This window comes from Odontesthes bonariensis, chromosome 18 (genome assembly GCF_027942865.1).
Source record: "Odontesthes bonariensis isolate fOdoBon6 chromosome 18, fOdoBon6.hap1, whole genome shotgun sequence".
Lineage (NCBI taxonomy): Eukaryota > Metazoa > Chordata > Actinopteri > Atheriniformes > Atherinopsidae > Odontesthes > Odontesthes bonariensis.
The window spans coordinates 19,429,261-19,445,858 of NC_134523.1; the positions used below are offsets into that span (position 1 = coordinate 19,429,261).

The 16,598-nt window shown below is 39.9% G+C and overlaps 1 protein-coding gene across 1 annotated transcript; it reads right to left on the minus strand.

Annotated features, from left to right (window-relative positions):
• Positions 1-9,621: 9,621 nt before the first annotated feature.
• On the minus strand, positions 9,622-12,685 carry LOC142368243 (saxitoxin and tetrodotoxin-binding protein 1-like). The gene is made up of 6 exons (XM_075450374.1): positions 12,566-12,685; positions 12,097-12,242; positions 11,624-11,718; positions 10,103-10,228; positions 9,828-9,947; positions 9,622-9,662 (listed from the first exon to the last, which is right to left on the minus strand). Exons 1-6 carry the CDS (start codon positions 12,683-12,685, stop codon positions 9,622-9,624), a joined length of 648 nt encoding a protein of 215 aa, XP_075306489.1.
• Between the last annotated feature and the right edge of the window lie 3,913 nt (positions 12,686-16,598).

Here is a 16,598-nt window from a genome sequence, read left to right on the forward strand (position 1 = left end):
AAAATAGTGACCACCCTATAGCGCCACCTGCTGGTGGTTGGAAATTTCTTTTTTTTTCACACCTCACATTTGATCAAACTCCTCCTACATATTTCATGCTACAAGCTTCAAACTTGGGTAGGTTACTCTTAAGACATGGGGGGGGGGGAGATTCATGGGGAAACTTTTTTAAAACTTAAAGGGCGTGGCCGTGGCGACGCTTCAAAGCTTGATGACTTGCCATCACTAGCCTCAAAAAATTGAGTCACTTATAACTCCCATATACATTATCCAATCTGTCCCGACTTCATACGGTGAATGCTGGACCCAGCTTGAATGCTCACATATAAAATAGTGACATCCACCTACAGCGCCACCTGCTGGTGTTTGGAAACGTCTTTTTTTCCACACCTCAAACTCCTCCTACAATGCTACAAGCTTCAAAGTTGGCCAGGTTACTCTTAAGACATGGGGGCAAAAATTCATGGAGAAACTTTGCCAAACTCTGAACGGTGTGGGCGTGGCCAGGCGGTGAAAATCTTGTGATGGCGTTTGTGATTTCAAAGCCTTATCATCATCTCAAAGTCATGAAACTCTGTACACACGTCCACCCTGATGACCTCGTACGTATGTAAAGGGTATTGTGTGTGGGCGGAGCAAAATGGCTCAGTGGCGCCCCCTAGAAATTTTCAAAAACCCCTAAGCATTGGGGTTATTGTGTGCTCGTACGTACGCAATGGGAATCGTGCGTGTGGGCAGAGCTGTGCGACTATGGCGTCCAGCGCATGCCCAACGTGCGCACATCCCAACGTACACACACTCGGTCCCTCTCACAGCTGCTTGCAGCTTTCTAGTTTTTTATATTTTTTCATTTTATTTTTCCTAAAGGCAGGATAAATTATCCTTTCAAACGGCACTTGGTTTGATTTTTTAGACTCACTAGATTAGTTTAAAATACACATTTATTGTCAGTATTGCATCCCGAGTGATGTAACGCATGTGGCATCACTTTACGGCATGGTCAGTCCTAGCGCTGAGCTAGCAGAGAGGGGTTAGCTCAAATAGTTACAGATTTCAGCACAGCCCTTTTACATACTCTCTGACTAGCCTCTGGTTTAGCTTTGGTTGTTGTTAGCGGCACCAGGTTAGCACTCTGGCACAGTGGATGAGTGCCGTAAAGCAGCCGGTTGTAATTAGCCTTGCGTTCTTCAGATTCCGTTAGCTAGATGCTAGCGGATACATACTCGCAAATGCCAGACCTGTTAGAAAACAGAAAGCTAACTCCCAGGTTATTGTACTTTCAATATAAATCCACATCCCTCTGTCAGAAATCACAGTATTATTTTCAGGTTTCAGCCGCTAGTGGGGACATTTTTTGAGTCATTAGCGCCAGCCCTATGGAAAATGGTCATTCTGCATTCGCTCGCCAGCGCCCCCCGAGAAAATCAACTGAACTGCAGCCAAATTTTTTATAATGGGGCGAATAGGAAGTCGAACGGCTGTCTGTAAAAGGGCTGTGATAGAGACTCTCTGCCGTCACCTGCACTGTGAGGACCGGAAGTGCACTGTGAGGACCGGAAGTTGATTCGAAGCCTTTCAAAATAAAAGCGTGTGTATCGGAAGCATGTATTTTTAAACGATTTTAAACGCTATATTTTTCAAGAGGTCCTCACAAATGAATTAATTAGTTAACAGTGGTGTAGGAAGTACTGAACTGTAGTACTTAAGTAAAAGTATAAATACCCAGCAAAATATATACTTAAGTAAAATTAGAAGTACTGCATCAAAAATCCTACTAAAGTAAAAGTCATAAGTACTGAATTTTAAATTTACTTTACGTATTAAAAGTAAAAGTACTCGTGCTATTGGTTGTCTTTCAATGTCTAGGCCATTTTGATGAAGAATGCAGGTATAGCTACTGGTAATACTTAAAGGGCAACTCTGGGGCATTTGAAGCGCAATCCCATTGCTAGAGGTTGTCAAGTACTGACAGTAGGACACAGACAGGTGCAAATCTGCACTCCCTGTGTGGAGATCGCGCTGTTCGCGCAGCCTGTCATGCGAGGCTAATACGTGGTGGCTAAGGGGCAAGTGCTAACCCTTCCACGTAAAACAACAACTTGCACACTGCAGAAAGGTCACACCACCTTATAAACCATCCGACAATAAAGTCACAAGCCTTACCATCAAAACCATATGCATGGTTCTCACATTACTGGCATGGGGACGTTACAAAACAACTTTATAAACAGCATGTAACTCACCGGTTAGTTGCATGCTCGCGCATGTGAAAGCCCAAAAGAGTCGATGGATGATAATCACATATACAAAGCAATTATCTTCTCTAGAAAAACTGCGTTCAAGTATTTAAAACATTACAACAATACATGCCCAGTTATATTGTTGTAATGTTTTAAATACTTGACTTATAAAGTGATGTGACGTTTCTGCAGTGTGCAAGTTGTTGTTTTACGTGTAAGGGTTAGCACTTGCCCCTAGCCACCACGTATTAGCCTCGCATGACAGGCTGAGCGAACAGCGCGATCTCCACACAGGGAGCGCCGATTTGCACCTGTTTGTGTCCTACTGTCAGTATTTGACAACCTCTAGCAATGGCATTGCGCTTCAAATGCCCCGGAGTTCCCCCTTAAGCCTCTACAGAAGTCACTGTTAGTAATAACTATAAGCAACATTTGTTCATTGGAAAGGTTGGTGTACTGATTGTGCTCACCCTCTATAATACCCTCTGTGCTTACCCTCTGTAATACTGTTCACACTCTAACTAACAATTTTCTGATGACAAGTTATCTACAAGGGATTCTCTGCAAAGATGATACCATAAAGACAACAGGATATACCTTTAAATCATTTATTTAATTGAATGCCTATTTTCTGTAGTTTCTTGTTGGCAGTGGCACATAAAAAAAACAATCATAAACAACATGTTAAACTTGCAGAAACGAAAAAAATCATAATAATGCGTAACTCAAGACAAGGCAGTTAATTTGCCAGGCAGACAAAAGTAAGGCTGTCACAAGAACATGGCCGTATAAGTGCCATACAGAGCCAAATTTGCATTAACATAACTTTTTGTTTAATTTAATCAAGAGCTGGTTTTCAAAGTTTTTTGAGCCTAGTCTGCCTCTTTTGGCAGAAAAAATGTGCCCTGCCGTACTAAAGAGCCGTTCACTAGCCGCAGAGGCAGGTAACGGGGTGTGGATCTTGAGGGACAAATTGGCAACTGTGGGCACTGACTTGAGGGCGTCCATGGAGGTAACCGAGTTTGCCAGGTAGGCATCCAGTTGTCTAGTGGTTTCCTGGACATTTCCCTTCATCAGGCCAAAGTAGTCCTCCTCCTCTGACCCGGAATGGCTAACAGATTGACAGAGGAGGCAAGTCTATCACTGCGGCCAAACGCGCTTTTCTATCATTGAAGCTGAGAGAGCCACCCAGGGGCGTCGCACCCGTGGGGGATGGGGGTGATTTCATCCCCCCCACATTTTCCAAAGGTAAACCCGTTTTCCCACCCGCGTAGTGCACCAACATACAAAAAAAGGAGCGCACCTCAGCTCCCTTACGCTGCACGAAAAGGCATTAGTCAAACTGAACGGACATTCACCCAATCACAGACTGTGGTCAGCGACACGGCCCGGGAAATTTGATATTACGTCAGAGACGAACAGCCGGAGCTAGTGATGGGAAGCTCGGCTCTTTTGACTCGGCTCCCAAAGAAGAGCCGGCTCACGAACGGCCACCTCTGGAACCTGATTGGACACCTCAGGTGTCACTCCAGTTGATTGATAGGCAAGTCTCGTTGAAAGATGAGTGAGAAGTCGGCGTCTTTGAAATGAGTGGCAGGCATAGAGAGTGTCCTGTTGTACTGTCAGAGTGAACCTACTTTTGTGGTTTTAAAGTAAGTTAAAGCACAAGAATGGAGACAAATAGTTTAAGATTAACACAATATTGAGGTTTAACCAGGCTTGTTTTGTGTAGGGACAGATAACAATGAAGAGACCCACCGTAGATCGGCAAAAGAGGGCAATTTCATAGCCTACAGTAAATCCACGGTGATAACTCCGTGATAGTGATTAAATGTTACATTTTGTGATTAAAAATGTGTAAATTGTGATACCGTATCTCTATTGTGAGGCTTGACTTTTTTATATACAGTCTTTGGACTTGATGTGGTACTCATGTGCTACCCCCACATCTAAAATCACTGCTCCACCCCTAGAGCCACCTGATTGGTTTAAACATATTTTTGTGTAGGCAACCTTATGGCGAAACTGCATTTATAAAATGTAAAGAGTAACAACACATATTATAGAAATGTAGTGGAGTAGAAAGTATAGATAATAGCTGCAAAATGTAATGGAGTAAAAGTCGAAAGTATGCATTATTATTTTTACTTAAGTAAAGTACAAATACGGAAAAATTTACTTAAGTAAAGTAACGAAGTAAAAATACTCCGTTACATTCCACCACTGTTAGTTAACAGTACGACATAAAATCTATCAATTCCCGGTCTATTGTTTTTATTTGTATTGTAAACTTTTGTTTGGTCACTGCACACATTTTCTCTTAGGCTCATATTCATAAGCCAACATCTCACAAGATGCCATAGCCCTATACTGTACATTTTATTGTGTACTATAGAGTAAGTCACTGCTATTTCATTATCATTTTATTTTGACTTTATCGCACTGGTTTTATATATATATTTGTTTCAATTAGTTTTTCTGTTGTATTATTCTGTATTTTTATCCTTAACCACCATAAATGTTTGGTTCTATAGCCGCTTTCGGACAGACCGTTCTAAGAAAGTAGTTATCAGAACTACCCTCCTCGAATTTCGTTCTGATAACTATCCTTCCCCAGCGGAACTGTTTCAGTCTGCATTCGCACATGAGTCGGGACCTGATAGGGACTGATGCGCCGCGCGCAGCCGTCTGCTTCAGTGAGGTGTTAGCTGTTAGCTGTTAGCCGTTTAGCGCTACATTCAAACACAAAACAAAACGGTAAAAGTAAGGAGAGTTGAAAAAACACCACCAAGAAGCTAATATGGAGAGCGGGGAGGCCACTGTGTTCATGGTCTGCATGATGGTGATATTAATCATGGACAATCACATCAGGCGTCTAATATCGAGGCTGGAAGAGCTCACAGAGAGAGTCAGGAGATACTTTTTTATTTCATGAAGGAAGAAAGGAGAGCAGAGCGCTGCAGACAGATGAGACCAGTGTAAGTTTAACTTATTATACACCCACCGGTTGTGTCTGTGTCATATGAGGAAACATTTCAGCCGTGATAGCATGACATGGGGTGTAGCTACCAACCACCACACACCTCCGTTAGATTAGTTCTATAGAACTATGAAAAGACCCGACCTCGGAGAAGGAGCTAAATGGTTATAGGAACTATGGGAGAAAGCCCTGAGTTCCTGTGTGTCTGAACACGGGAGAAAACTACCCAGGCTCCGCCCTCGCAGTGACGCAACACCTTCGGCTCTGCTACACTTACTCAGGCCAACTGCTCATTCAGGTGGATTCGAGTTCCCGAAAAAATGGGAACTCCACCCACTTTGTTGGGAAGCAATCAACTTTGAGCAGCGCCAACCAAGGCGGGTTCAAGGTAGTGACGTGGTTGAACTGCCACTCAACCCATGGATTGTACACGGAAGCGCTTCATTCAATATCAACATGGAGCAGCGTCAAGCTTTTGACACTGCTGTAGATGCTGTAATGAAAGTGTTCGACAGGAGATTCTCGTTAAAAATCGAGCAAAGAACAGCCCTTGAATCGTTTCTTGACAGGAAAGACGTTTTCGCCTGGCTTGCTCCCTACTGGCTTCTGTAAGAGTTTAATCTACCAGTTAGCCCCGCTGGTAGCTAAATCATACGTCAGAGGAAAGAGTGGTGTGATTGGCTTAAGCTTAGGCACAGCCTTTTCTGGCCACAACCAGTAGCAACCCGAGGGAGGCGGGTTGACCAGGCCATTTCGAATCGTATTCGTTATGGTCTTGGTCAGACCAGAATCTCGAAGAGATTTGAAAGTCTATGTTAATCAGGCTAGGAGAAAACGGCCCCGCGGATTAAAAGGTTATTAGAACTGCCAAAGGTTCCTACAGTCCGAAAGCGGCTTATGTCTATGCCAATTATGTTCTTTTTTTTGTTACTTTGTTTATTCAACATATACAATTTCGTCATCATCATCAATATATATATATATATATATATATATATATATATGTATATATATATATATATATATATATATATATATATATATATATATATATATATATATATATATGTATATATATATATATATATATATATATATATATATATATATATATATATTTTCCCTTTCTTCTTTCTCTTCCTCCAGTTCACAGTGTATGCCCATACACGACTACAGTTATTTTCCATTATATTTCAACATACCACCATATACTTTTTTTTTTTTCACACAAATATACACAAATGACACTAGACAGTTGAAGCATAGACAAACACATAAGCATACAAGAAAATGGGGCAGAGAGAGAGAGAGAAAAAGTAAGAGATAGAGAGAGGGCTGCTGGAACACCTTAGTACAGTACCACTAAATAGTACTCTAACTCTTGATATCTACAGTATAATCTTAGTCAAATAATTAATGGATCAATGAGAAAACATAAAAAGCACACCAAGTCACAACATGATCAAATGTTCTGTAGTGTTTATTCAGTCAAACATTCACAATATGACAAAAAATCTTTGTTTTTGTCGACTACCTGTTCACAAAATATCAACATGTCGTTAATATTGTGAAATATCATTTTGAAAGGCTCCAGGATGGCTTCTCTTTCATCCTCGTCCAGTTCTTCGTTCCACAACCTCCCATACTGTAGAGCAGCCTCTGCCTGTCCCTCTTCCCCGATGCCCAGAACGTCAGGCAGGTCAACTCTGGCAGACAACAGTGGTTTGTTGGCCTCAGCCCACTCTGCTGCATAACTGCAATTTTGAAGAATGCGATCTTCAACCGAGTCCTATGGAAAAGACAGAAAGAAAGATGTCTGTACTATAGCTGCCACACCAACAGTATCTGACCAATAGATACTGTGCAAAAGCTTACGCCTTCCACTGGTGTGTCCACATCAGCAAGTCTGGCTCTCTTGGAGACCTCTGCCTGCTTCTCTTCTTCCTGAGTACTCAACTATTAATATGAATACATGCATTATACATACTTTATACTCTTACCTGAATTTGTAGTCCAGTTTTCTCTGTCCAGTTGCCAGGATTTAGTGACTGGGATAGGTTTCTAAAAGACAGAAAGTGAGGTGTCAGATGTTCTTCACTGCAACCTACATTCCCTTCATTTTCCTTTTACCCTTTTACAAACCAAACCACAACCTGCCAGAAGTTAGTAGCGTTGGCTAATACTTATGAGTACAAACAAACAGACAAATACATTATGCTTACCTTTACATAAAATGCCACCTTTTGTATGTGCCTCTAAGTGGCTCTGCAGCTTGGACAATTTTGCTGGTTTAAATTGGAGGCACAGAGGGCTGTGGAACAGTTTGCAACATAACGTGCAGCGTTCGATTTTGGGCGTAGTGCCGGCGGTTGTTATCGAAATATGCATCTGTAAGAGACAAATAATGTCGTAATAAGTAAAACTAAATCAGATATATATATATATAAATGGCGCATTTAAGTGAGCACTATCGATACGATAACAACGCTAAAGACTAACCAAAAGTAAAAAAAAACTGATTCTTTAAAATTAATATAACTTTACAGTATATAGTTAAATATGCATCTGTAAGAGACAAATAATGTCGTAATAAGTCAAACAAAATTAAACAAGTCAGCTCTATCGATACGAAAAATGGCACATTTAAGTGAGCACTATCGATACAATTACAACGCTGAAGACTAGCCAAAAGTTTAAAAAAAACCCTGATTCTTTAAAATTAATATAACTTTAGAGTATATAGTGTGCAACGTAACGTTAAGGTGAATAAAGACTGTTTCTGTTTCTTCGTGTGAAAGAAAGTTGTTTTCACTCGACTTTTACTCACCTCGTCGTCTCCATCGTTCAAATGGGGAACGTGCTCCTCGCTTGTCGCTTCGGGTCCTTACAGTGCAGGTGACGTCACAGTGCATTTCTCCAACCACAGCCATTATAACAAATCTGTGCTCCAACTAAGGGTCGTGACAGTGCAGGTCTGCAGCCAGACGCCTCTCGAGAGATTTGACTTGATAATTTCAATTTCCCGCAATGTTTTTGTTAATTTCTATAGACAGATAATTTGAGTTCGCCCGTTGTCTTTCGACATGTCGACTTTATTCTCAACATGTCGACTTTATTCTCGACATGTTGACTTTAATCTCGACAGGCAAAATATAAATATTTTTTCTTATGCCTGGCCCTAATACTCTTCCGTATTTATCCGATTATAGTTCAAGGCAGTCAGGGATTAATTTTGACTAAAAATTATAAAATTGAGAGGGAAAAAGTGTTAGTTTAAGCTGTATCTATCTCACTTTTTACAGTGACTTAAATAGATTCACAGATCAAGCTTTGTTGGTTCGAAATGTACCTTTTTTTTTACAAATTTTTATACAATCATTCCATTCAATAATCCACCGTATGAACGTGGGATCAACTTTTTATCTTCTTGTGGCAATTTTTTCTTCTTACTTAACTGAAAAGTGTAACTTATAAACCTGATGGAACTGAAGCAGGACTTTAAAGATTGAAGATTACGAATTTGAAGAAATTGGATACAAAATTCCAAAGACTGATTTTTATTTTACCAAAAGGTTTTTTTCAGGATTGGTGTCTGTCATTTCTTGTAACAGAGAGATAAGGTAGAGTTGGTGGGGGCAAGCTGCTGCCAGGATGTTTAGTTTGGACTTGAAATGCAACACTGAGGCTGTTTGAGTGTAGACTTGAACTGGGAAGGCTGAGGTCAGCAGCACTGCTTCCTTCACTATTCTCATTCTGCACTGAGATAAAACATAAACTCTCCTGGTCAGTTTTCTGTCAGCAGACAGGAACCTGGTATTTTATAATGGCTCTTGGCCACTGCTGGCCTCGGAGTCAGTCCAAAGGTCATGTGTGTACAAGGGATTACTCAACCATTTTTTGCATTTGAATGATAAATAGAGTGTAAACATGTGTGTGGTCTCAGTTGTGGAGAGGTTAGCCTGTGTCTCTCTGTTTTTTGTTGTTCATATCCGTTTCTGTCTCACTAGTGGCCTGTCTGTAAGTGTTTCATCTTCTTTTTTTGTGGTTGTTTATGTTTCTGCGACCAATTTCAGTCTGTAATCATTTGAAACGTCTTTCTAATCGTGATAGATCTCTTTATAGTAATTTTCTGTCTCTTTGTACTCTTTGTAAGTTTGGATCCATCTATGGTTGGTATCTTTTAACTGAGCCATGGGACTTTATAAATCAGAAACAAAATGATGCTGTGCGAGCAAAAGCAGGACCGGAGATTACAGACTTCAATTAAATAAAGATAATGCTTTTGGTCTGAGAAATAAAAGAAACACATTCAGTGTTGAGATGTGCTTTTATTATAGATACATCTTATAGATACATCTTTTGATAGATGGTGGCCATTTCCTTTTGTTTCATTCAGGGCGTCTAGGAACTTGCATCTGGAGCAGATTTCTTATTACAAAGATCTGTGACGAGAACACAAAAGGAATGTTAGGTTTTTCTATGTTTTTTTCAAATAAATCAGTAAATATTTCTCATTATTGATTATTTATCTTCCTTTTAAACACTTATAAGCTGGTCATGCTGACTGTCTTTCAGTGATAGTGCACTGGTGGTTCACGCTCGCTCACCTGTGAGTCCATCATAGGTGAACGGTTTGTCATGGATGAATTTCAGACATTCGGCCGTTTTCTTAAGGCCATCGTGGGCGGTTTTCATCTGCTCAACATCCCAATTTGACCCCTTCCTCTCTGTTATGGAAAAATACAAACAAACATCAATGAGATCATACATTTCAGCTAAACTTTGGGTTTAATGCACATCCCTATCACAGGGAAGAAACTTTGAACTATTGCTTTAAGTTTTTATTATAGTTTCATGGCAACAAAATGAATGTGTGTCTTACTGTAGCTGAGCAGGAGTCCGAAGATGGAGGTTTTGTAGGTCATCAGCAGACAGTCGTCGCAGCTCTCATAGAAGTCAACGTCGCCTGTGTCATTGTACTCCTGAACAACCCCATCCTTCTCCACTCCTAACACACAAAACAAATACAGAGCACAGACAACATTAATAACACAGAACACATCAACATTTAACAAATATCAATACAGACAGTAACAAAAGCAGCAATGTAAGGTTAGTATCACACAGTTCTACCTTTTTATATATATATATATTTACTAAGAGTTTACTGCACACAACATTTATGTAACACCAGAATCAATTAATAATTGTATTAGTACGACCAAAACCAAACTTTTTAAAATGTGAGTTAACATTTTTTTCTGACTGAAATAAACAAACAGACAAACAGACCCAGTTAATGGAGCTGGACGTCTAAGTACTCCTTTATGTATTTGCTTAACTGGACTCAAACTGGCCTAGCCCGTCCTTGCATGCTCCAAAGTTTTCATCCAGTATACAGGAGAATGTTAAGATGGTAGCAACAAAGAATAACCACGAGGGATAGAGGGTTTCGTTTTGAAAGAACAGCAAAGTACAAGTGGATATTAAGACAACCAAATTCCAAATGAAGCTGTTGTCATTCACATATTTTGCTCTCTGTCAAATGGCCAAAATTCTAACTGAAAGTTAACTCATTAAGACTAAGTCTGAACACATGGTCGCCCAAAGTGTTTTCTCACACAGTTCAAAGCAGTGTTGCCACATTTCATCAAATGGTCACAAAATCGACTACAGCATCACTTTTAACAGTTTAGATGCCAGAAGAGGTCGAGGATGGAGCCACTCGCACTCATTTGCAGAGTCGAGGAGGAAACTAGGTCTTGTCCCAACCACTTGTATTTTCAGTCAACTTTGACATTTTTGCATTCGTGTGCTGTTTCATCGTATTTTTACACATTACAAACTTCTTGGTTAAGGTTAGGCATTTAAAATGAGATGATATAAGGTTAAACATTATTCATTTAATTGTTTAAAGTTATGCATTTAAGAGGTACTTGGTTGAGATTTGGTATTAAAAGGGAGGCAGAGGTCAGGATCATGGGTTAACATCATGGCTTGCATTGAAACAGACACTGTAACAAGGTATTATATTAAAATATCTCATTTCTGGATAAGTGATGACCAAGTGTCATCCCCTCAACTAAACTCACAAAACACAATTGGACAGATAGACAAACACCATTCTTCTGTCATTCTTCTATCTGACTTGAACATTTCCAGAGTAGAGCAAACCACCCTCTTGGCGACATGACTACAGCATAACATAACACAACAACAGCCCCATTTAACCAATTATTATTCAAAAGGGCAGCTACTACCCAAAATTTAGACATGTATGTTGTATATATGTAGAAGATTAATCTGTGGTTGTAAAGAGCACCACAGAATGGATCACGGATAGGGAATAAAGTAGATCGCACACAGACTGTGGTGTGTATGTTTGTGTGTTAGTAGTACTTACTGTTGAAATCAGCTTTCAGAGTGTGGTGCTCAGTGCTGTCGTCAGTGGGCAGCGTCATGTTGATGAAGAATGTGGTGCAGGAGTCGAGACTACCACTGAAGTCAACACAGAACAGTCAGAAAAGTCAGCCTACCCTCAGAACAGACAGAACCTTTTACAATCTAAAAATCAACGATTGCTTCTGGTTAATGATGGTTAGGGTTACTAAAGTGCAAATTATCTCATAGTAGCTCATTTTTCATCCACTTCAGAGGGTTAGCACAGTTCCTCAGCTCCCCTTTTCTGTTTGTTATTTGTTTTATGGTTGGTTATCATTCTTCAGTAATCCATAGCCGGATGTGTGGAGTGTCTCTTAACTTCTCGATATCTCATTTTAACGTAAAGCATGTGCTTAGACGTGCTTCTTATCATGTAAACCCTCTTTATTTCATCCCGAACCACTACTGGAATTGTCTTTCGTGTAAAAAACTCACAGGTAGACGTTCCTCTCGATGTACTCAATTGTTTTGTTGTCAGCCAGGAGTTTGAAATCAACGTGCGAGCTGGAGATGTTTGCCAGCAAAGAACGACCCGTTTCACGGTCAGTGACAGACCAGACCAGAACCCACTTTCCAAAAATCTGCAGGAGGAGAAAATGACAAGTCAGAGTCAGAGGCGAAGCTTTGATTGTGTTTCTCTGGGAGTGTCCTGCAGAGGAGGAAATTTGTTTAATAACATTACTAACAGTGAAAACAAAATGAAATATTAGTAATGGATCAACCATCATCAAGTAGACTAATAACAGAATTTTACATTAATAGTCAAAATATGTGTAGATAATATGATTAATGGTAATGGAATAAATTAAAGAAACAAATATTTCATGGTAAAAACTACAATGGAACATGGTGGCTGGAGGTGATGATGGATCTGAGGCGCCACGCTGATCAGAACCACACTCACCTTGTTCAAGTCTTTACTTGGCAGCCTTTTGGTCAGACCCTCACACTCTTCGGCGGATGGCTCCGCATAAGAGCCAATCACAGCCAACAGCAGCAGCACCGCTACCTTTGATACACACATCGTGCTCTGAGATGAATGACAAACACACCAGGTCTGTCAGAACAGCTGACTGACAGGATGCACCCTGGTCATTTTATAAAGAACTGGGGCCCCTTGTGACCAAAAGTCAGTCCGAAGAGCATGTGTGCTCAATGGGTTACTTAACTTACCCTTTGATTTACTCTGTGCTTGTCGATCTTCAGCTTTGTGGTTCTTTGATTGTTTGATGTTTATGCATGCATGCTGTTCCATCACAAGGCCAAACCAATAGATGTTCTAAGAATTTAGAACTGACTACTCAGCATATTACCACCTTGATACTCTTTGATGGATTGAGGTAACTGTGTGATCCAGAAATGTTTTCTCCATATTTTGGCACTACCACGCAGAGCCTAAAGTAAGACCAGAAAGAAAATCATAATCTGTCCATGTTACACATTTTTGTGGGGCTCTGAGTGTTTTTATTTGTGTCTTAGAGCAAAACCACCCTGAAACAGTTAGAAAGATATGTTTAATTTCTCTGATTTAACAACTTTCTTGTTAACAAACAGTAAACACAAACAACTTAAAGTTGTGACTTAAAGTACCTATGATACAACTTAATATTAACAGATTTTTTTATGAGCTGGATATCAAACCTGGGAATACTTGACCAGTCAGAAATGTTCAGCCCTGCAGGCCCCAACCCAAAAGTACTTCCAACCATGCTCCTTTTGGGGGCTGAAATTTCTTTTAAATGCTAAATGGACTGTATACTCACGTAACGCTTTTCTAGACTAGTTAACTATTCAAAGCGCTTTTACATTACAAGCCACATTCACTCAAGCATATACACACGCTCATGCAGCATGTCTTAGTCTGTACAATGTTACAGGCTACACCGTGATTTTTTCCTCTTTTACACATATGCACAAACCGATGGATGCATCAGGAGGCAACGCCGTGTTCATGGACACTTTGACATGTGGTTCAGTGAAGCCGCAAACAAAAAAAGAAGTGCTCATTATGCAAAAACTCCTTTTCTGGATTTCATACATGTCCATGATATGCTTGATATCACTGACACATGTGCAGGTAGCCTTTAACTGATTTTATGGAAAAGTGATGCATGATACTTTGCACAGCATCAGCGTAAAAAGAAAACTGCCCTTTGCTTGCTTCTATTTCAAATTGGTTTGCTTTATACATAAATCAGTATAGCTGTCAAATCCAGACTCATACAGGACGCGGCAATAAATTCTGAGAATTTGTTGAATAAACTGGTTTGATTGTTGATACAATCATTCATTTAGAGATTTAAGGGACTGATTTATTTACTAAAATTACACAATAGTAATGTTCTGTGCTGAACTTGGTACCAAGTTGTGTGCGTGGGTGTGTACAGTGGCAGGGGTGGACCCAGGATTAACCAGTCAGATTTCAGGGGAGGGTTGCCAATGGTTCTGTTGTGTTGAAACCAAAGTGTATTACTTAAAAGACTCATCCACTATCTTACGATTACTCCTTTTTTCCGGTTTGAATCACTGTCACTGTTTTGGGACAACAATTTCAACAGTGCTTTGTGAGCGTGTAAACATGATAACATCACCACGATCATAGAAAAAAAATCGTCAATAAATTCAAGCCAATACTGACTTGGTCAAACACAAAACTTTACCGGAGATCCATAAAGTAAGCGTCACAACAAAAATGGAAAGATAATATGAAATAGGAGATAATACAGTCCAGAAAAAACACACATTTAAATAAAAATTCTAGTCAAGAGTCAGACTGTTCAAAATTAAACTGTAAATTTAAAAAAAAAACTACACGTATGTGCACATGTATGTATGTATGAATAGAATAGAATAGAATAGAATAGAATAGAATAGAATAGAATAGAATAGAATAGAAGTACTTTATTCATCCCAGCTGGGAAATTACTTCGCAGTTGCAGCATACAAACTGTAAGGAGCGTTTCAGACCTGATGGCGTGCATCCCAATCGAACTGGATGCAGATTACTTGGTGCACATTTACGTCACGCTGTTGGGACGGCAAACCCAAACATGAATGTACAGTTTAGACTGAAGGACACAGCAGCGAGGCAAACAACCCCCAGCCCTCCCCCCTCACCAGACCCTTCACTCCACATCACCCAAGGTCTCAAAAGGATGTCTCTATCCCAGCTAGGACTCCAGCGACCACCATCAACCGAGAAACGCAGGGCACCCCCTCCTCCTCCTCTCACATCATCTGTCCTGGCAGAGCAGGACACGAGGGGATGTGCAGGATGTTCAAGGAGCAGCACAACACCCAGAGTTCAAAACAAAGATAGCACTGTTCAAACCAAAGATACCATGCCATGATGTGTTCAGGGTCCCTGCTATAGAAGTCCGACTTCTGACAGCTGTTCTGAGAACAAGCTGGGGCCCAATAGGATTCCTGTATTAGTTAGTAAAAGAAGGAATCAAAAACAGTCAACCTGCTGGGTGAATTTATCTAATCTGTTAACGGTACCACGTACAATTCAAAATACAACAGAGACCACTGTAAACTCCACAAAGCTAGCCTTACTTAATTTTAGATCTCTGTCCAATAAGTCACTGTTAGTTAATGACTTCATAATTTCACACAATTTAGATTTTCTTTTTCTGACAGAAACATGGTTAACAGAGAGCACAAGTGTTACTGTTCTTAATGAAGCAGCTCCCCCAAACTTTAGTTTTATGGATAAATGCCGAAATGGGAGGAAAGGTGGGGGGGAGGCTGCCTTATTTAAAGATACATTCCAGTGTAAAGAGATCTCATTTGGGGAATTCACTTCTTTTGAATATCTGAGTTTTATTTTAAAGGGTGTTCCTAAAATCCTGTTCTTAATCATTTACAGATCTCCAGGATACTGTGCAAGTTTTATTGATGATTTTTCTGAATTATTGTCTGTTATTTCGACTGATTTTAACCATTTTATCTTGACCGGGGATTTTAACATTCACATGGATAATATGACGGATGGTCCTGCCAAAGAATTTTCTTCTGTGCTGGACATGTTTGGTTTGTGGCAACATGTAACAGAACCAACCCACCTTCAAGGTCACATTCTGGACCTGGTAATTTGTAAAGGTGTTGATATTTCTTTTGTTGTGGTTATTGATTTGGCCTTGTCTGACCATTTTTGTATTTTATTTGATTTACATATTACTCAGAATGTTCAAACAACCAGCTTCTCAGTTAAGAAGAGGTACATAAATGAGAAAACAAGTTCTCAGTTTAGGGAGGCCATAGTTTTGTTACCAACAATGAGCGCAGAGTCGGTTGAAGGACTGCTGGATCATTTTAACTTGGAAATTTTTAATGTAATGGAAGCTGTTGCACCGATAAGAATCAAGAGCACCTTGATCAAACAGAAAACCCCATGGAGAAACACCACTACAGTCAAAAATCTGAAAAGAGAATGCAGGAAAGCTGAACGTAAATGGAGGAAAACAAAGCTTCAGATTCACTATGAGCTATACAAAGAAAGCCTGCGTAGTTATAACAATGAGCTGTGCAAGGCCAGACAGCTGCCTTTATCTGAAATGATTAATAAGAATGTCAACAAGTCTCGAACTCTGTTTGCTATGGTTGAAAAACTCACGAATCCTCCTAAACAGTCAAACCCATACCTCCTCTCCACTGAGAAATGCAATGAATTTGCCAACTTTTTTAGCCAAAAAATCAAAACAATTAGACAAAACATTAACGCAACACAGACAAACAAGAAAACTAATCTGTGTCCAAAACCTAGTACTAACTCTGACGTTATGTCACAATTTAATATTGTTAATTTAAAAATCCTAGAGGAAACAGTTCGGCATCTGAAATCAACAACTTGTTCTCTGGACATAATACCATCCGACTTTTTAAAAACTGTTTTTACCTCAGTAGAAAGTGATCTCCTACGAATAGTTAACAGC